This window comes from Phoca vitulina, unplaced genomic scaffold, assembly GCF_004348235.1.
Source record: "Phoca vitulina isolate PV1807 unplaced genomic scaffold, GSC_HSeal_1.0 scaffold58, whole genome shotgun sequence".
Lineage (NCBI taxonomy): Eukaryota > Metazoa > Chordata > Mammalia > Carnivora > Phocidae > Phoca > Phoca vitulina.
Genome location: NW_022589761.1, coordinates 5,786,164 through 5,807,051, shown reverse-complemented (window position 1 = coordinate 5,807,051; position 20,888 = coordinate 5,786,164). Strand labels below are relative to the sequence as shown.

Genomic DNA, 20,888 nt, shown 5'->3' with positions numbered 1-20,888 from the left:
CGCAAAGACCCTGCTCAGGAATAAACCCTCCCCTTGAAGCCCAAACTTACAGTTCTTATATCCGCAGTGGAGAAGTCAATTTTCGGTTTCAACTCGGCTTCGGCTTCAGACACCAACACTACCTCCTCCTCCGCTCGTCCTGCTCGCTGGCCTGGGCCTCGAGCTTTGCCATCCGGGCCCATCCGCTTCTTGTCAGGAGGGACACCACAGCCTTCAGTCGTCGCACCAAGCGCTTCCCTTCTTTCCCGGTGCACTTCCGGTTGGAACTAACCTGCGCATGCTCCCTGGCTCTGGCGTCCCTGCTCGGGCGCTTTCCGACCCATTTCCGGTTAAAAGAGTGGCTGGCCCAGGAGCTCGCGCTGACCCGGTATCACACCAGTTTGGGTTTAGCGTCTGCCACAGGAAGGCATCTTCAGGCCTCACTTGAGAACTGCCTACCCTCTTTCTCGGGATACAGGCCCTGAGGGGTGCGTGCACACGGAGAGGTACAAAACAGGCGGGAAAGCTGAGATGCAGTTTGGGGGGGACACTGGGGTTCGGTCCTGAAGTGGGAGCCTGCGAGTCCCCATACTTTGAGGCAGCTCAGAGCTCCGCGTGACCCAGAAGGCAGAGAGGAGGGATGGAGGAGTACCAAAAATGTTCTCTCTCTTTTAATTAATTAATTAATTATTTAAAAGATTTTTATTTATTTACTTGACAGAGAGAGAGGGAACACAAGCAGGGGGAGTGGGAGAGGGAGAAGCAGGCTTCCCGCGGAGCAGGGAGCCCGATGCGGGGCTTGATCCAAGGACCCTGGGATCATGACCTGAGCTGAAGGCAGACACTTAAGGACTGAGCCACCCAGGCGCCCCTTTCTCTCTTTTAAAGTCTGTTACAGGTTGAGGTGATAATACTTTGAACGTTAAATTAAATAAAATATGTTAATGTTAATTCCATCTGTTTCTTTTCTGTTTTAATGGGGCTATTAGAAAATTAAAAATAGCTTATATTATATTTTCATTGGACAGTGCTGGGTTGATAGGACACATTGCAAAGCTCATAGCCCAGTGACTGGCACATAATGAATGTCTGATAAATTCTTTGAGCACATTTTTTTTGCAGATTGCTTCCCTGTGAAAAAGCTTTCTGGTTATCAAGGATGAAGCCGTGAGGAAAATAAAACTGCCTGTGGTGCTCAGCTCTAACTGGGGAGACACACAATAGGTAAGTGAATACAGAAAGAAGGCACTTTCAGATCATGATAAATAAGTGCTGTGAAAGAAAGAAAACAAAGGCAGTGGAATAGCCGGAATTGGCAATGTCTCTTTAAGGTGTCAGGGAGGGCCTCTCTGAGCTGGTAATAGTTGAGCTGAGGCCTGAATAACTAACCTAAAGGGGCTGCCCATGGAAGGCCTGGGGCACAGGAACTCCAGGCCGCGGGAACAGACTCTCCAAAAGCCCTGAAGCAGGAATGAGGCTTCTATAATTGGGGGAAATGGAAAATAGCTCTTGTTCGCAGGAAAAAAGTAGTAGGAAATGAGCCTGCAGAGGTGGGAATGTGGTGTCCTGTAGGTCACCAGGGCCCAGTAGGCTCTAGCCGTTGGTATTCAAAACATGACAGGAAACTTTTGCAGCCTTCTCCACCTAGTCTTGCAGAGAATCAAGCCCTGACACTCTGAGGCATCCATTACATGCAATGAAGTAGGTCATCTATTGTATTAGAGAGAAAAAGCTAGTAGCTAGTATCATCTTTAGGAAAATTGAGAAAACAATCATTCATACCATTCTCTGGAGGGCTTGATTCTCTCCTAAGACCCTGAGAAAGGCTGCATGAGAGGATATTTAGCAAGAGATTTGAAAAAGACCACGTTGACTGCAGTGTAGAGAGCAAATGGGATAGGGGCCAAGAGGAAGGAATGGAAGCATGGAGAAATGTGGGGAGCCTTTACAGTGGCCCAGATAAGAGTTGACTGTGGCTTCCACTGGGGCAGAAGTAGCTGGATAGTGAGAAATGAGCATGTACCTCGGCAGCTAGAACCAACTGGACCTAGTGGATTAGACATGGGGAGGGAAAGGAAGGAGAGGAAGGAGTCAAGGGTAACTACTGAGTTTTGGGCCTGAGCAACTGGGTGGGTGCCAGTGTCATGTGTGAAAGGTGAAATGACATGGGGTCACTTATGTCAAGGGGTTTTAAGATGGAGCTGGGAAGCCATTAAATGGATGGGCCTTATGTGCTCCCACTGGTGAAACCCATGAACTTTTGAATTGGGCCAAACTGCAAATATTGCAAGGACTCAGCCTGAACACCTGCAACAGTAAGAGGCTTTGCTTAATGATAGCCTTAGCAACTGATTATATTCAGTTAAGATTATTTTTTTGTCACCAACACCAATCAAAATTCTTTGTAAACAATATGTACAAGCATTCCCTTTTGTCTTTAAAAACCCTTGACTTTTGTTCCCAGGGGAGGGACACAATTTTGGTTGCTACCCAAATCTGTGCTCCCTGAATTGCAAATAAGTGCTTTTTTGTTGTTTTTTGGTCCTTTGTTTGTTTGTTTGTTTGAGAGAATGTACACATGTGTGCACGTGAGGTGGGGGAGGGGCAGAGGAAGAGGGAGAGAGAGAATCCCAAGCAGACTCCTTGCTGAGCGTGGAGCCTGATGCAGGGCTCCATCTCACCACCCTGAGATCATGGCCTGAGTGGAAATCAAGAGTTGGACGCTTAACTGACTGAGCCACCCAAGCACCCCTAAGTGCTTTTGTTTTATTTTAGCTCTGTCTCTTTTCTTGGTGGATACGTGTACAGTGATTTGGATTCCAGTCCCAGTTCTGCTGGGTGACCATGGGCAAATAAGTGGCTTCCTTTCTGTTGAGCCTCAGTTTCCTCATCTATAAAATTGGGATTGCCATGGGCGTCTTTTTTAAAGGTTTATTTATTTGAGAGAGAGAGAGAGCGCAAGCACGCGCGGGGAATGAGGGGAGGAGCAGAGGGAGAGAGAATCCTAAGCAGACTCCCAGCTAAGCATGGAACCCAACTCGGGGCTTGATCTCACGACACTGAGATCACGACCTGAGCTGAAATCAAGAGTCAGTTGCCTAACCGACTGTGCCACCCGGGCACCCTGCTATGGAGATTTGATGACATTATGCATGAAGAGCACGGGTCTGGCCCATGGTAAGTACTTAAACTGGTACTATTTTCAGCGTGATCATTCCTGCACGACTAGCATACTTAGTAGGTAAAAGCATGGGCTCTGAAACCGGTCAGACCTGAGTTGAGTCCCTGCATTGTTATGTGACCTTGGTGAGGTCTTCACATGCCTGAGCCTCAGGTTCCTTTTCTGTAAAGGGGGTGAATGATAATACCCTCCTTCCAGACACAGTTGTGAGAATTCAGTGGAGGTCTTAAATGTGAAGTTCTTAGTGCTCAGCATAGGACATAGTAATTGCTCAGTAAACAGGGCCTAAATGCTGGACTAATTTGAGTTTTCTTCTGTATTTGGGGAGCAGAATTATTACTTAAACTAAGTCTTTGTATTTTTATCACAAAATAATGCCTGTCCACTGAAAAAACATAAACAGTACAGAATTATGTTAAGTAGCGGATGCAAGTTGACCTACTTCCCCTTCCCCTAACTCTTTAAGTAACCACTGTTGTCTGTTGCAGAGCCTTTCAGAATTCCACATGCACACTCACGTGTGCGTGCATGGTCACGCTCTGCTTGGGGAGGCGGTATAAGATAATGGCTGAGAGTTCAGATTCCTGAGTCACACAGGCCCAGGTGCTGGTCCTACCCCTTCCACGTAGTTGCTGTGAGATATCGGGCAAGTGATTTAATGTTCACTCTTAAGTCTCAATTTCCCTTTCTGGAAGCAGAAAAGTCAGGCAGTACCGGTTGTGCTTTTGTAAGGAGTAGCTGAATGGTGTGTGCGGAAGGATTAGCACTGTCCGCATGGACGAGGGTCTCTGAACACGTAGCTGCTGGTACTCTATACAGGCATATACTTCATCTGTGCTTTTTTTTTTTATTGCACCGTGGCGATAACTGCATTTATTTTTACAAATTGAAGGTTTACGGCAACCCTATGTCAAGCAGATCTGTCGGCGCCATTTTTCCAACAGCATTTGCTCACTTAGTGTCTCTGTGTCACATTTTGATCATTCTTCCAATATTTCTAACTTTTCCTTTTTTTTTTTTTACTGTGTTCAGTCAGCCACTATATAGTACATCACTAGTTTTTGATGTAGTGTTCAATGATTTATTAGTTGTGTATAACACCCAGTGCTCATCACAACATGTGCCCTCCTTAGTTACCCATCACCCTGTTACTCCATCCCCCACCTCCCTCCCCTCTGAAACCCTCAGTTTGTTTCCCGGGGTCCATAGTCTCTCATGGTTCGTTAACTTTTTCGTTATAATTATATTTGTTATGGTGATCTGTGATTAGTGATTATGACTCACCGGAAGCTCAGATGATGGTTAGCATTTGTTAACAATGCAGTATTTTTTAATGAAGATATGTACATTGCTGCTTTTTTTTTTTTTAGACATAATGCTATTGTACACTTAATAAGCTACAGTATTCTTTTTATATGCGCTGGGAAGCCAAAAAATTCATTTGACTTCCTTTATTGTGGTGGTCTGGAACCAAGGCCACAACATCTCTGAGGTATACCTGTGTTTTTATTTTGAGATTATAGATAATACTGTTTTCTTTATACCCTTCTGCACCTGCTCTTGTAGCTTAATAAAATGTCTTGAACCCCTTCCCACTCCAAGACTTGATTTGTTATAGGCTTCCAATTCCTCATCCTTAAGTTTCTGCTTCTGAGAGATTCCTAGCTGCCTGTGAGCAACAGGGGCCACACCCTCTGTGGTTTGTTTGTTAGTTTGTTTTTCTGGGAAATATGATCAGCCCAAGAAGAAAAAGCCTGTGTTGATGTTGGAGGTTCCCCAACTAGGTGACCCAGCAGAATCACCCTACGGTGAAGCCTAATTCATGTGCTCAGAGCTTTCATTCATTATTTAGTATCTATGGAAGGCAGCCCCCAAGATGGCCTCAGTGATCTCACCTTCTAATATTCACACTCTTGTGTAATTCTCTCTCCCTTTCAGAATGGGCTGAGCAAAATGGTGGAAGATCACGCTGATGATTAGGTTTATAAGAAGGCTACTTTCTGTCTTGTCTACTCTTGCTTCCTTGCTTACTTGCTATGGTGGAAGCCAGCTTTGTGGAGAGGCCCACATAGTAAGGAACTGAGGGAGGCCTCCAGCCCACGGCCAGTGAGGAACTGAGGCCCTCAGTTTAATAGCTTTCAAGGAACTGAATCCCATCAACAACCACATTGTTACTTTGAATATTTACAAACATGATCAAAAGTAGAGGGAATAGTACAATAGAACCTAATTTATTCATCACCCGGATTCAACAGTCATTGAGATTTTACCATATTGGCTTCTTTCATTCCTTTTCTTTTTCTTTTTTTTTCTCTGCTTAAAGCAAACCATGGAATCATGTCATCCTACCTTCTTATGCTTTTTATATACCTCAAAAAATTAGTTCCCTTCTTTCCCTTTAAGATGAATAGACAAACAAGAATTACCAGATATCTGATGAAAACTTTTAACATAAAGGAATAGAGACCTATCCCAGAAAAGCAGCTTGGAGCAGGGAATCTTCCTCAGGAAGATCAGAGTGGATATTAAAACCATGAAGCAAGATTAAGAATAAAAGAGAATGCTTGGAAATGAAAAGGGAGAGCAAAAAGGAAAAATTACATAGAAAGGCTGGAAGATAAATCTCACCAAAAGTGGAGCAAAAAAGTGGAGAGATCAGGGCACCTGGGTGTCTTGGTTAAGTGTCTGACTCTTGATTTCGGCTCAGGTTGTGATCTCAGGGTCATGAGATCAAGTCCCACAGTGGGCTCCACGCTCAGCAGGGAGTCTGCTTGAGAGAGATTCTCTCTCTCCCTCTGCACCCCCCTCATACTCTCTCTCTCTTAAAAAAAAAAAAAAAGTGGAGAGCTGGAAAATAGGAGAGAAGGGAAAATTAGCAGGCCAGCCAAGGAGGTCCAATATTCCCCAACTGGTGGGTCTTCGGAAAGAGAGAAGAGAGAAAATCAAAGCAAGGAAATAACCACAACATGTTTTAAGAGAAGTTCCCCAAACTGAAGGATATTATTTTGCAAATGGAAAGAGCCCATTGAGTGCCTAGCACAAAAGGATGAAATTTTAAAATACTTGTGAGAAACATAAGGCCCCTACAGGTTTCTAGTGAGAAAAAGGCCACAAACAAGGAATCAAAAGTGTTTTGGGAATTTTCCACAAGACGGGAAGCTAGAAGGCAGTATTGTGATGCCTTGAAAATTCTGAACAAAAATATTTCCAATCTAGAATTCCACATGTAGTCCTTACCAATTAAGCATGAAGGTAGAATAATTTCTGACGTGCAGAGCCCCAAAACATTTACTTTCTAAAGAAGCTGTTGGAGGGCATGAACCAAGGAAGAGAAAGAAGAGCAGAGAAGCAAAAAGCCTCTCAAGAGCATCCAGGGGCTAGCTATATACCTGGCATAAACGGCCACCAGTCCACATGGGAGCAGGTCAGAAAGTTCTGGGAGAGATTTCTTCAGGAAAATGAAATTGATATCTTGCTAATACCTCTGAAGGTATTAGCAAAGAATTTGGGTAGAATTAGTGATATGTATGTAGAAAAGTAAGCAAATGAAAAATAAGGCAATAATTAATTCTAGGGGATGGGAAGAAGTTGTGTGGGGTAGAAGAGTAATCCTAGTGTACTATAGAGCTCCACTATTTACATAATCACAATACTGTAAACATTGAATATTGTTCTAACACAGTTATTTTATTGTTGTTTATTTTTAAATAATTTATTTGAGAGTGAGCGAGCATGGGAGGAGGAGCAGAGGGAAAGGAACAAGCAGACTTTGCCTGGAGCCTGACGCAGGGCTTGATCTCATGACCCTGAGATCATGACTTGAGCCGAAATCGGGAGTCGGACGCTTAACTGACTGAGCCACCCGGGTGCCCGGTTCTAACACAGTTATGATATAATTGGGATATCGAGTGGGAAGGTACATGTGTGTTCATGTATTGGGGAGAGCTAAATCCTAATCTGCTATCGGGAGAAATTAACAGATAAAACCTGATATGAAAAAATGAGGAAGTAGAGGAATGTAAAGTTTTTCTTAGAAACACAAAGGATGTGTCATTAGTTGAAAAGAGGTGAAAGCCATTGCCTCCAGGAAGGGGTAAATGTCCTGGGTGGGGTGAGAGGGTGAGGGATGCTGTTTTTCATAGCAAACCATTTGACTCATTAAAGTATGTGTATGTGTATCTTTCATGAAAATAACAAGTAAGACAAAAATAGATGATCTCAGATTGTGGTAAATGCAGTAAAGTCAGTAACGCGGGATAATGGAGTGAGTGTATCAGAGGGAGGCACTTTTGGAGTGGGTTGAGGAAAAAGTCCGGCGAACAAATGAAATGTAAGTCACAGGCCACCTGAAAGATGAGACCCTGCCCCTGTGAGAGCTAGGGGAAGGGGACGCCAGGAAGAGGGAACAGCCCTGCAAAGGCTCTGAGGCCTGAAAGATGAAGTGGGAGGGAGGGGGTATGGGAAAGGGAGAAGAGCTTGGGCAGATGGATGAGTATGAGATCCTGCAGGGCCTTGCCAGCCATGGGGAGGGTGGGAGGTTTATTCTGAGAGCCAGGAGAAGCATTTGGAGGCAGAAGCATGCTTCTCTGCAGAAGCATGGCCTTACCTTTTAAAAAGATTGCCTTGTATAAATGTGTGTGAACATCTACTGTCAGACACTGTTCGAACTGTTTTGTATATACAACATTAAACTCATTCAGTCCTCACAGTAATGTGATGACTTATGAGCCCCAGCCCCTTTTCTTAGTTAGAAAACTAAAGCCCAGAGAAGTCGAGATGCACAGCGCAAGCCTGAATTCAGACCCCGTCACCATGCCCTGCTGCCTTCCTGGAAAGCCCCCTGGCTGGTCCAGCAGAGGATCAGGACTAGATCCAGTGATTCACAACCCTCTGAGCTTCCCAAGCACCTGGGGAGCTTTAACAAAATAAAACCCAAATGCGCTGGCATTTTTGGAAGCTCCTTGGGTGGCTCCAGAGTGCAGCCTGGGTTGAGAATCACTGGACCGGAGGCTTTTTGCGATTCCCCAAAGTGGCACGATTCTGTCCTCATACTGCCATTTCTGCTCCAGGCCAGTGGATATGGGGACAGCATGGGAAGTTTCTTGGTTACCTCCATCTCATCCTCAGAGCCCAGGCATCCCGCCTCTCCTCGGCCACGGCTCCGTCCCAAAAGCTAGATTTCCATGCTGGTCTCTGCTCTCACACTCAGGCGTCTGTTCCACATCTGGTTCCTTTCTTTCCTCAGAACCTTGCCAGTCAGTCTGTCCCTCCCTCCACAACTTTCTATACCCCCAAAACTGCCCACAGCCTGGATCATGTTTTCTGCCCACCTTTCTCTTCCACAGTGGGGTAACGGATTGAGAGAGTGAAAGAGTGTGTGCATCTCATTTTGAGAGGGAGTCTGGGGTCCCAGAGCTGGGATCAGAAAACCATCTTGATGAGGGTTGGCACAGGACACTTTACATCTCTGGGCCTCAGCTTTTCTTGTTAAGTAGGGAGAAGACATCTGCTATGCTGCTTCTTTTTTGTTTTGTTTTTAAAGATTTTATTTATTTATTTGGGGGAGAGAGAGAGTGCACAAGCAGGCAGAGAGGCAGAGGGAGAGGGAGAAGCAGGCTCCCCGCTGAGCAGGGATCCCAGGACTCCAAGATCATGACCTGAGCTGAAGGCAGACGCTTAACCGACTGAGCCACCCAGGCACCCCTCTGCTGTGCTTCTTTTTTTTTTTTTTTTAGTTTTTCTAACTTTATTGAGGACAGATAATTGACATAGTTATATATATTTGAAGTGTACAACATGATTTAACTTCTATATACATTGTAAATAATTACCAAGATCTAGGTTACGAACACATCCATCACCTCTCATTGTTAACCCCCCTTTTCTTGTGGTGAGAATGCTTAAGATCTACTCTGAGCAACTTTGAAGTATACAAAGCTGTATTATTAACTAGAATCATTGACAGAGCACTAGTAATTGCTTTCTTCTTGATAGCAGCTGGGTCTTTTTCCTTCTCTTCTTGGCACAAGAAATACCCAGACACCTGGAGGAGTGGGAAATTTATAGGAGGAAAGGGGAATTTATAATCCATGGAGTCTTTCTTTTATGAAAACTCCAATGAGTGAAGAGAAGCAGCTTAGAGCATGGGACTAAGCAGAAAAGAATCAAATTTAGAATTGCCTTCAGTCACTGGAAAACCCTCAGTGTGACCGACTCTTCTAGGTACTTAGGTGCTTACTTCATTTTTTTGAAATGCCCGAATGCAGTAGAGAGGTAATAGAGTTACCATTTTGAACTGACTCCCTAGGTGATGTTGAACAAGTTACTTAATCTCTCTAAGCCTCAATTCCTTCATCTGTGAAATGGGAACAAATTTTTTTTTTAATTTTTTTATTGTTATGTTAATCCCCATACATTACATCATTAGTTTTCGATATAGTGTTCCATGATTCATTGTTTGTGCACAACACCCAGTGCTCCATTCTGCTGTGCTTCTTATCATAAACCTTCGAGAACCCCTGTGATCTGACCCTTGCTCGCTCTTTCAGCCATCACTAAGCCCCAGTCACTCTGGCCTTTGTGTTCTTTGTGCAAGTTCAGCTTATCCAAGCCTTGTACTGCATTGAACCCATTGCTTGGAGCATTCCTCATCCCGCCCCGCCTTCCCACCCCAATGCTTGGCATGCATGATTCCTTCTTGGCATTCTGGTTGCAACTCAAATGTCACTTTCGAGAGGCCTTTCCAAGCCATTCATTCAAAAGTAGCCTCCTCTTCCCCTTCTCAAGGTCATTCTTTACCCCTGACTCTGTCTTAGTGTCTTCACGGCTCTTAGCACTGCCTCAGAGTGTCTTCGTATTGGTCTTCCTGTCTGCTCTCCCACTGGAATGTGAGCTGCGTGAGAGCAGGGAATGTTATCCTTGTTCAGTGCTATGTTTTTAGCACCTGAAACAGGGCCTGACACATAGTAGGCCTCAGTAAACATTTGTGGGTTAACGAATGCCTACACCCATGGAAGGTCGAATGATATAATGTCTGCTGTGACACTTGAGAGACTCTAGGCTACAGTATGTGCGTGTTGGCTTTTTATTTAAAACGTCTAGATTTGAGAGCGGTATATTTACTTTCCTAACACTGTCTCCTTGAGGCTGATCCTAGTTCGGCCTCCCAGATGGCAGGGGACAACGTCTGGGGAGAGGGAGCCTGAAATTTTACTGGAGTTATGGGCAGCCCCTCCTTGGGTAAGCTACTGGTGGACAGCCACCCGTGGCCCCCCCCCCCCCCCCCCCCCCCCCCCCGCCGCCCACCTTGTACCTCCCATATTCTTCCTTACCAGACATTGAAACCTTTGCCAAGTGGGTTACTGGACTGCCAGTACTGAGGACTTAGAGATCTTTGGCCCAATTTCCTGGTCGAATGTGCAATTTGTAGAAGAGAAATGTCCTCATTTCCTGTGACTAGAGAAAAAAAAAATGGGGCCAAAGTCTAACCGCAGAAGGTAGAGAAAGTTGAAAAAAAGAACTGACAAAAACCTGGAGGTAAGGTGCAGGGAAGTCTAAGGGAGTGGTTGGAGTCTTGGCTGTATGTTTTCCTTCAGACTCTCTCCAGGCTGCCCACCCCTGCCTTCTTGGACCATGGCGATCGCCGCACACAACCCTACTACGGGAGAGCTCTGGCTGTGTGGTCAGATGAGAATGGCTGAGGAAGGGGCACAACAGCATCTTTTCCAGAAAGAGGAAGTGAAATAGTCAATGCCAGGTTCCCCTTTCCTGCTGGTCAGGCCCCCAAGTCAGGCTGAGCCAGCTCCCTCCACCCCTGTTTCCTGGTAGCGGCTCTAGGCTGCTGTCTGTGTTATTCATTAACCAGGCACTAATATTTCTGTTTACCCATCTGTCATCCTACACGGGATTCAGAGAAGTCTCACAATCTAACCAGCCACCCGGATCCTCTTGGATCAGTCCCAGCGAGCCACATTTAGCCAGTGTTTATTATGTCAGAAGTCTGTGCCAGATCCTTGTACTATATGTGTAGCCAGGGAGAGAGAAAATTTTCTCAAATAGGATGTGGTTCTGTCTGCCACTTGAACATATGTGTCGGGAGGTATATCCAGTGATGTGCCTGAGCTGGCTTGCAAGAACTGATTATTAACCTCAGTGCCTTGATGTTGGTAGAAACTGGTCCTGGGGGGAATGGGGGAGTGTATATACCATAGAAATTGGCAAGTGCTACAAATCAGGGCTTCACTCCCCACCACCCTGCTGTTACCCACTCCACCCCCCAAACCAATCTCAAAACCTAGTTGTTAAACATTTTCTAGCACACACTATGAACATCTGTTTATCAAATAGATGCATGATAACTTAGAACGGCCTCCTCTTGGCTATTTGGTCCTTGGACAGCCAATTCTAGTGAAAGAAGAAACAGCCCCCACTTTCAGGGAGCTACCAGTCCAGTGCAAACCCTGCATGGTTGCTGTATTGTGTTACGGTTCTTAGCTCTGTCATGCGCATTATCTCCTTGATCCTAACAAACATCTCCCTTCAGTGGTGGGTGCAGATACCGGAGTGATTGACTTAAGATGGAAATCAGACCGTTCTGCTTTCTTGCTTAAAAACCTTTGAATGGCTTCCAAAACTCTTAGAATAAATTCAGACTTCTATTTATGGCCTAAAGGTTTGCATGGTCTGGTCCCTGCTGACCTCCTTGACCTCATCTTCGTGGCTCTCTCCGTAAGTCACCGCATTCCAGCCCAGTGGTTCTCAAAGTGTGGTCATGATGCTGGGTCACCAGTATCAGTATCACCTAGGATTGTTGGAACTACGAACTCTTGGGTCCCATCCCAGACCTACTCATTCTGAAACTGTGGGGAGGGAAGACAGTAATCTGCTTCAGCCAACTCTCCATGTGATTCTCATATATACCCAAGTTTGTAGACTACTGCTCTAGCCCCACACTGGCCTTCTCTCAGCCTTTGGGAAGCTAAGGCTTTCTCCCTCCCTTTGCATCAGCAGTTCCTGTTTCTGGAACGCTCTTCCCATGGCCTTTGTATGGCAACTCCTTCTCATCATTCGGGTCTCCGCTGAACATCACTGACTCAGGAGAATCTTCTGAACTTCCTTAACCTCTTGTTAGACTTTCTCCCATGTCCCTGTTTTAGTCCAGTTGTAAAAACCATTTGCCACATTCTGAAATTACCTTGTTTACTTGTTTATTAACAATTTTTTCCCACTGGAATGGAAGCCCCAAGAGGGCAGGTACCTTGTCTGTTATATACTCTGTATCCCTAGCCCTTGGAAAAGTACCTGGCTCATAGTAGGTAACCAATACATATTTGTTGAACAAATGAGTTATTAATTTCCCAGTGAAGAAATGGGCTGTATATCAAGTGACTTTTATACAGACCAACTACTTGTTAGTGAGTAGCAAAAGCTTCACCCTGAAAATCTCAGACCAGGTCGGGAGATTTTCTTTCGCTTTTGTGATTGGCAAGAGCAGCTGTGTCCCTGAAACCCTGGGAATCCCTGAGCTGGAAGGGGTTTAGCAGTTAACTGGTGCGGCTTTTATAAGATGTGTGAGTTTCCTCAGTGTCCCAGGATGGGTGTTTTCTATCTTCCACTTCAATATTCCTGGAACTGGGGAGTGACTACCTTATTGAGTTAACTCAGTTCCATTTAAACAGCCCTGACTGTTTGAGAGGCAGCTCCCTGCCTCTTCTGCCCACGGTCGTCATTCTTCCCTGTGGAGCTACATAGAATGCGTCTTCCATGAGATGGACCTCATCTTGGACACATGGCTGTGTCCACATTCTCTTACTTGATTCTCATGAGTCAATGAAAAAAGCAGGGACTTTGGAGAAAGGCAGACCTGGATTCATACTTCCTCTCACTTGCTGACCTTGGAAAGCTCCCTTAATCATCTCAGGCTACTTCTCTGGAACGGTGTCTGGCTTTTATTACATATCACTGTCATCAATCATCATTGTCATTATATGGTTTTAAATCTCCAAAACATTTTGGTTAATTCTTCTGGGCTTGATTCCTTGAGTTAATGTCTTTTTTTCTTTTTACTATTTTTTAAAGATTTTATTTTTAAGTTATGTCTATACCCAACGTGGGGCTCAAACTCAAAACTCTGGGATCAAGAGTCGCGTGTTCTACTGACTGAGCTGGCCAGGCACCCCTGAATTAATGTCTTTTTAAAAATGTGCTGCTCAAAAAAAAAAAAAAATGTGCTGCTCATGGGGCACCTGAGTGGCTCAGTTGGTTGAGTGTCTGACTCTTGATTTTAGCCCAGGTTGTGATTTCATGGGTTGTGGGATCCTCGGGCTCCTTGCTCAGTGGGCAATCTGCTTGAAAGATTCTCTCCCTTTGCCCCTCCCCCCACAGGCCCCCTCCCAAAGTAAACAAATAAATCTTTGAAAAAAATGTGCTGCTCAGATGCTGAACATGCTACTGATTAAGACCTCAGTGAAGTGAGATTATCCTCAACTTGTTTAGACTCTATTTCTTTTAATGGCACCCAAAATCAAATTAGCTTTTTTGGAAGGTGTAATACATCCCAGATGTACAGTCCGCAGAAAATCCCAGATTTCTTTCTCACACATTGCTGTCAAACCATCCTATATAGTTGTCTCTCTCATATGTGATTTCCATCATTTTAAATTTCTATTTACTATATTTACTTTAAGCGGGGGTATATCTGTGTTTCACTTGGGTCGCTATCTTAGAGCTAAGCGTTACTGTAAATTTTTTCAGCAATTTTATGTATACAGTCTGACTGGAACTTCAGAATAACCCTGGGAGGCGTACGTCATCCTCATGATTATGGTTTGGGAATAGAGGCTGGAGGTTGGGACTTGCTCAAGGCCATCCAGCTAGGAAGCAGAACCGACAGTGAAGTCAGGGCTCTTACACCAGTCCAGTGGTGTTTGAGGAAGGAAAACAGAAAGTGAGCTCTTCGTTGGGTGGGAATAATAAGGAAAGTCCTTCGGGAGAAAGTGAATATTGAGTGGGGTTTTACGAAAGTGGAAAAAGTAAGCAGAAGATGAGGGAATGTGGGGTTGCGGTGGGAAGGACTTAGAAGCAGGAAGCGTCGGGCGCCTGGGTGGCTCAGTCGGTTAAGCGACTGCCTTCGGCTCAGGTCATGATCCTGGAGTCCCTGGATCGAGTCCCGCATCGGGCTCCCTGCTTAGCAGGGAGTCTGCTTCTCCCTCTGACCCTCCCCCCTCTCGTGGGCTCTCTCTCTCTCATTCTCTCTCTCTCTCAAATAAATAAAATCTTAAAAAAAAAAAAAAAAAGCAGCAGGAAGGGTCTCTCTGAAAAACACTTTCTTGGACAGATGGGCCTCCAAGCTGGGCCAGCAATTCCTTTCCTGAGCTGCCTAGCTCATCTGCTCTCCCACCCCAAAGAGTCAGTAGACTGGGGGGGTGCCATGTGTACTGTCTTTGTACCTCTGCATGCAATTCTGCTGTATAACCTCTCTTGCAGACCACTAGGCTGGGGCAAGGGGCAGTTAACGAGACAGAGCTGGCTAGGGGTCCTTATTGTGGAGAAGTGAGTTAGGAAGGTGGGATTGGGCAGGGAGACAGGATATGAAGTAGGCAATGGAATGATAGGATAGGAGTTCCTGGGACGAAAACTTTTGACAATAGGAAAACTCTGCAGGTTTCTAAGCGGGAGGGTCACGTGTTTTAGACCCCCGAGATACACCTGGTAATGTTAAGTCAGGATTCACCCCACATCCTCTTTCTATGTCCCGTCTCTGTTCATCAGTGGAAACAGGATTCCACCAGCCCCCTCCCTAACTCCACTCATTACATCCTGACCTTAAAATACTTCTGTGGTTTCACATGCATCACCCTCCCCCTGTGCTGCTGAGTCAGCTTCTTCATTGCATGTTCGCCCTCCCTGAGCTTGCAGAAAAGCACAAACATTGTGGACACACGCTTCAGAGTTTTACCATCTTTATTTTCAATCTGCCAGACCAGGTTGTCTACTCCTGTGCTAGTCAGTGTTAACCTCTGACTGATGAGCGCCAGGCTGTGTCCTGACCCGTGTGGGGGTGCCACGGAGGGAGAAGACGAGACCCAGACTTCAGGCAGGTTTAATACGGGGAGGCAAGATACACATGTGCAGATGACTGGAGCATACTTACAAAGCAGCAGATCAAAGCGATACAGTACAAACCCAGATCGTTAGAAGTCACAGTTCCCGGTCCTCCCTCTTAGTCCTCTTGACTCATAATCTTCCTGAGTCTTCTTTGACCTCATTTGGTGTTCTCTTCCATCTCTTTCCCGTGTCTCCTTTCTAGTATCAACAGCTAGACCAGTGTCTAGGTGTTGTTTCAAAGCTTGTAGCAAGATTGCTTTAGGACACTGCTTCAGCCCGATCATCCCCAGCTACCAGCCATCTCCCAAGGACTGAATTTGTATGAGCGACATTGCTTCTGAAACTCCGGTCTCAGAGTGCTTCTGTGCCTCACCATTTCTCCTTTGGTCCTGGAGCTGTGCTCCTTTGGGAAGAAAACTTCAGTCAGGAAGGGATACCAAGCCACTGAGAGAGGATTTTACAGCCCCAGTAGTGGATCGGTCTGAGGATTTCTGACCCTGAGACAGGAACCCTGATGTTCCCCCTCTCCTAGGCTGCTCAATGCCTGTGTCACCCAGAGTGCCTCCAAAGGTCCAGGACACCCCTAGTCTGTGGTGAAGTCAGAACTCGGAGCTCCCTCTGCTTGACTCACACCCCTGTCCACATTTGTCCCCTCTGCTGTCTCTCGGCCTCTGCGTCCCAACAGGGAGGAGCTCTGATGCCGCAGGATCTGCAGCCCCTTCCCAAAGGCTCTGCGCACAGCTGACGAAGAGAAATAGAAAAGCAGGGGGTCCAGACTGGCATTGAGGGAACTGAACACCACGGCTTCCGCCCTCCACTGGGGGCTCTTCTTTGTGTAAAACCCCACCAGGTGGGATACGTTGTAAGGCCCGAAGCACACCAGGAAATTAAGGAGCGTCACAACAGCCAGCCCTACAGCTCTGCGCCGCCTGTGGGCCCCCACGTGGGGCTGGGTGAGCATGATCCACACAAAGCGCCAGTAGCAGAAGATGGTGATCGCCATGGGGACGAAGAACAGGAAGAGGCACAGCTCCAGCCTCACAGAAAGCACCACCTTCAGCTGAGATTCGTTGAAGTTCTCGTAGCAGGTGATGCCATCGTCATTCGTGGCATTCTGGGTTGAGTTCCAGTACTGACCGATGATCACGATGGTGCAGTGACCAAAGGACAGGATCCAGGCCACCAGGGCAGCGATCACTCCATACACGGGCTTGCGGGACAGCTTGTACTGCACGGGGAAAGCCACTCCCAGGTAGCGCTCGATGCTGATGCCGGCCAGGAGCCACGTGCTGCAGTAGATGCTGCTGTAGAAGCCGAAACCCGTGAGGGCACAGAGCCACTCGGGCAGATACCAGCGGAAGTTGTACGCAGCCTCAGTTATCTTGAAGGGCAGCAGCAGCAGCAGCAGGAGGTCCGCCAGCGTCAGGCTGAGCAGGAGGATGTGGATGGGGGCAGGATGGGGCTGGCGGACCCGTCCCACGAAGGCCCGTAGCGCCAGAAGGTTGGCAGGGAGACCAGTGAGGAAGATGACGATGTAGGCCGTGAGGATGAGGGAGTTGCGCCAGTTGGTCATGTTGGCTCTGGAAGAGGTTGGAAAAGGGCAGGGTCAGGAGGTCCCACTCCCAGCCTGAGCCCCACCCCTGCCTGGTTCAGGATGGGGACATCCTCCCTGGTGCTCTCCCCTTCCCAGACCAAAGCTTTCTGCTGCTGCCGCTGCTTGCTCACACCACCTGCCAGAACTGCCCAGAGCAATTATTGACTTTGCCTGGGGCGGGATATTAAGCAGTAGCTATTACATTGGCCATCATGTGTCTCTGGGGGGGACCAACCCTTGGCTTTCTCCTCTCCTCACAGATACAGGAAGTTACTGTTATCAGCTTCCACCTTTCCTTAAGTTCTTTACTCAGTCAAAGATCCACGGAGAGAAAAGGCAAACCTCATCTCACGAGGGGAGGCCTGCGAGCTCTCTCTCGGCTGTGAGACCCAGTGCCGGCTCTCCACAGGACCCCGCCACACGCCCAGGAAGCAGGTGCCTGGCCCCCCAACCCATCCCCCTACCTTGTCTTCCTCTCCTTTTGCAGAACACAGATTCTCCTCCACCTTTTTCTCCCCGGACCAATGCCGGACTTTGGGACTATTACTGAAAAGAGGAAGCTAACGAGGTATGGAGGAGGGGCAGTGGGAAGGAAGGGTGAGCCTGTATTATCTTTTGGGGCTTGTCCCCTAAAAGACTTTAGACCATATTCAAGAAAGCTCAGTGTTTTGACTATCAACAGAAGAACTCTCAACGGGGTCACTCAGTTTCTACTTGGCTTATAACCCTTGCTGCCCAAACACAGCCCAGCCCCTCCATCCTCTCTCTGGGCTTGAGGTCCCGGTCTGTTTCCTCGATCCCACCTCCACTTGCTCCTGTCTCCATGTATGAGCCTCACATCCCGTTTCTCACAGACTTCCGGCAGCCCCCCAGCCCCTCCCCCTCCACTCCAGATCCCAGCATCTCTTCCCAGAGCACAAGCACTGAGCCAGCTGCCTTGCCTTGTCTTCAGTCCAGAGAGATGGCTTCTTGGGATTAGTCCTGAAGGGAAGTCTGAAAGCTTCTGGGAAAGAGGAACAGGGCTTTAGCCACTGCTACTGCCCATTTCACACAGGAAAAAATTGTAAGGAACCTGCTGGTAGAAAGCTTTTATACTAGCACAAGTCATGTGACCAGAGGGAGGAAGGTCAGTAATTGAACACTGTCTCCTCTCAAACCTGAAGGATGGGGCGCCCGCCGGCATCTTCATTCTCCCCCTAGAGATCCTCACTCTGACTTCCAAACCCAGCTTCTCTGTCCCTAGGTCCTGAATTATTTTTTCATTCCCAGGCATTTTTCCCATTTCTCAAGTCAGATGATCTTATCTTCTCTTTTCTAGGCAATTTCTTTTGTAATTCTTCTCATTTTCGGAAAAGAAGTTTCCTCTTTCCTTTTAGTCTTCAATTTTTTCTTTCCTATGTGGTCTCCTGTCCTCGGCCCTCAATAGGTTACTTTTGCCCTCTTGGTTGAGACAGATTGGTTTCGCCTAGCCTGCATCTTGTTCTGGTGGAAATAGCATGGCATTTAGAGTCATGCAGATGTGGGCTCAAACCCAAGTCCCTTCACTGGGACCTTGGAGCAGATGAATTTTCTGAATTTTAGCTTCCTTTTCAGTCAAGTGAGGATGGGAATACTTACTTCCCAGGGTTTTTGGTGAGGTGTGGATGAGATGGCATGTATAAAGCATACAGTCCAGTGCTGAGCACTGAGTGGATGCCCGTGAGTGGAAGTGTGCTGGCAGCTTTGGAGAGAGTAAGTCACTTGGTAAAATATCCAGAGGCTGAGGGCACCGACATGCCGTCCGACTCGGGAGAGTGTCAGGGATTCAGGAGGTATGCCTGTGTGTCTCTTTACAGGGGAGTTGTGCTCAGGCTCCCGTGTCTTTCCCCCATGTGTTCCCTCTCCCTGTGGGCTGGGTCCAACCTCTGAGCCACCCTTGTTCCTTCCTCACCTTTCCCCCTCTATGGAGCTCCAGGTTAGAAGCTCCTGGATTCCTGTCCGGGTACACACATCTGAGGAAACAAAGTCAGAACACATTTGCCTCTTGACCTAGGGAATGGGTCTCCGTTTTGCCATCTGTGGCCTGATCCCTGCTCTCAGAATTCTTTCCCCTGGACGTATACTCACCCCCTGTTGTTTGCTCAGTCAGTCATTTCCTCAGTCATTAGTTTTTTAGGCTAGAACCATGGGGTCCAGAGATCTTAATATTTAGCTTTTCTTTCTCTTCAGCTCTACCCTCCACTAGAACCAAGGAGTTTGATCTTTGCATTTATCTCCTTCTCCTGGCACACACATGCACTTCCCAGATAAACAGGGGAACTAAGGAAGAGACCAGTCTCTGTTGCTTGCTACCAAATATAATTGTGTCATTTTGCTTTTATGATTTTCTATAACTATTCATGAGGATCTGGATTTAATGGCCAAGCAGAAACTTCTGGCATACAGGTGTTGAGGAGTAGGACCACTGCTTTATCTCTGCCTGTCCTCCCCCTGCCCCTGCCTTTCTCCTGTCACTGAGGCACGTCACCTATGTTGAAGGGGCCCCAGTGAACCCCCTCCTCCACATTATGAAGGTAACATAATAAAGGAAACTTTGAACTCATGACTCATAACACCCACCTATGTCACAGGAAAAGGAAATGCAACCTCTAGGCCTGAATTCAAGGGCTGAGCTTTCACAAAGGCAATGTCTTTCACAATCTCTTCCAAGTTGTTTTCTTTCATCATCATTACAACCCAGCTTTAAGGAAGTTGGGCCTGTTATTTAAAGTTATGTATAATCACTTTCTCAACTTCCTTAGTCCTCAGTCACTGCTCCCATCCCCTGTCCACTCTAATCTGGGTTATATCCCTGTTTTTCCATAGGACCTGCTCATCCTAAGATTAACAGTGACCTCTCTGCTACTAAATTTAGTGGACATTTTCTTCCTCTTTTATTAGCCTCCAACACAGATTCCATAGCCTTCTTGAAACATTCTCTTTCCATGAATTCTCCTATATTATGCTCTTCTGGTTTCCTGGCCTTTTCCCAGGTCACTTCTTGGTGACCTTCACTAGCCCACCTTTCCCTGGTCATCCTCTAAATGTTCAAGTCCCTTAAGGCTTGGTTCCAGGTTCTCTCTTATACTGGTCCTATACTCTCTCTAATCTGTTGTATGCATTCCTGCAATGTTAATTATCATCTTCATAAACCCCAGTTCTGAATCTATCTGGGCTCCTGTGAGCTTTAACATTCGCATGTCCAAATGCCTGGTAGACATTGTCATTCGGATGTCTCCCAGGCACCTCAAATTCAGTGTGTCCAGAGCTGACTTTAGACCTCCACCAAATGAGGCCTCCTTCCAGCATTCTCTGTGTTGGGGCATAGGATCTCTTCCCATTCCATCCCCTGAGCCATAATCTTGGAGTCAGTCCCACTACTGTCTTCTTCCCTATATCCTCAGTGCAGTCCCACATGCTTCTCAGAGCCCATTGAAGGCATCCATCTCTCCCCATCTCCATCATCCCATCCCATCGTAAGCCACAGTCTGTTACGAGGAGGTCGGCAGGGGCTGTGACCTGTTCCTTCCCAGCCACTCACACCCTGACAGTCAATTCTCCATACTGTACTTAGTGGGATCTCTTAAAAATGTCCAGCCAGTTATATCACCCTCTTGTTTAGAACCCTTTCTGAGGTTTCTTATTGCCTTGAGGATAAACATCAAAACTCTTTTTTTTTTTTTTTTTTAAGATTTTTATTTATTTATTTGACAGAGAGAGACACAGCGAGAGAGGGAACACAAGCAGGGGGAGTGGGAGAGGGAGAAGCAGGCTCCCTGCCGAGCAGGGAGCCCGATGCGGGGCTCGATCCCAGGACCCTGAGATCATGACCTGAGCCGAAGGCAGACGCTTAAGACTGAGCCACCCAGGCGCCCCAAACATCAAAACTCTTAACAAGGTCTATGGCCTTGCCAACTTCCAGCCTCAACTCATATCTCTCTTCTCTCTCCTTGCTCTCTAAGCAAGACCATCTCTTGCTTCCGTGAATGTGCCACCTTTCCTCTGCCAGGG

At 46.7% G+C, this 20,888-nt stretch overlaps 1 protein-coding gene across 3 annotated transcripts; it reads right to left on the bottom strand.

Moving 5' to 3' along the window:
- Window positions 1-15,123: 15,123 nt before the first annotated feature.
- FFAR2 (free fatty acid receptor 2) lies at window positions 15,124-17,896 on the bottom strand. Of its 3 annotated transcripts, none has more exons than XM_032390357.1 (2): window positions 17,801-17,896; window positions 15,124-16,845 (listed from the first exon to the last, which is right to left on the bottom strand). In XM_032390357.1, the coding sequence occupies exon 2, from the start codon at window positions 16,836-16,838 to the stop codon at window positions 15,849-15,851; it is 990 nt and encodes a 329-aa protein (XP_032246248.1). In that variant the 5' UTR covers window positions 16,839-16,845; window positions 17,801-17,896; the 3' UTR covers window positions 15,124-15,848. The 3 variants fall into 3 exon arrangements, with proteins under 3 accessions (XP_032246248.1, XP_032246249.1, XP_032246250.1); XM_032390358.1 differs by lacking the exon at window positions 17,801-17,896 and adding an exon at window positions 17,324-17,384; XM_032390359.1 differs by lacking the exon at window positions 17,801-17,896 and adding an exon at window positions 17,095-17,185.
- Between the last annotated feature and the right edge of the window lie 2,992 nt (window positions 17,897-20,888).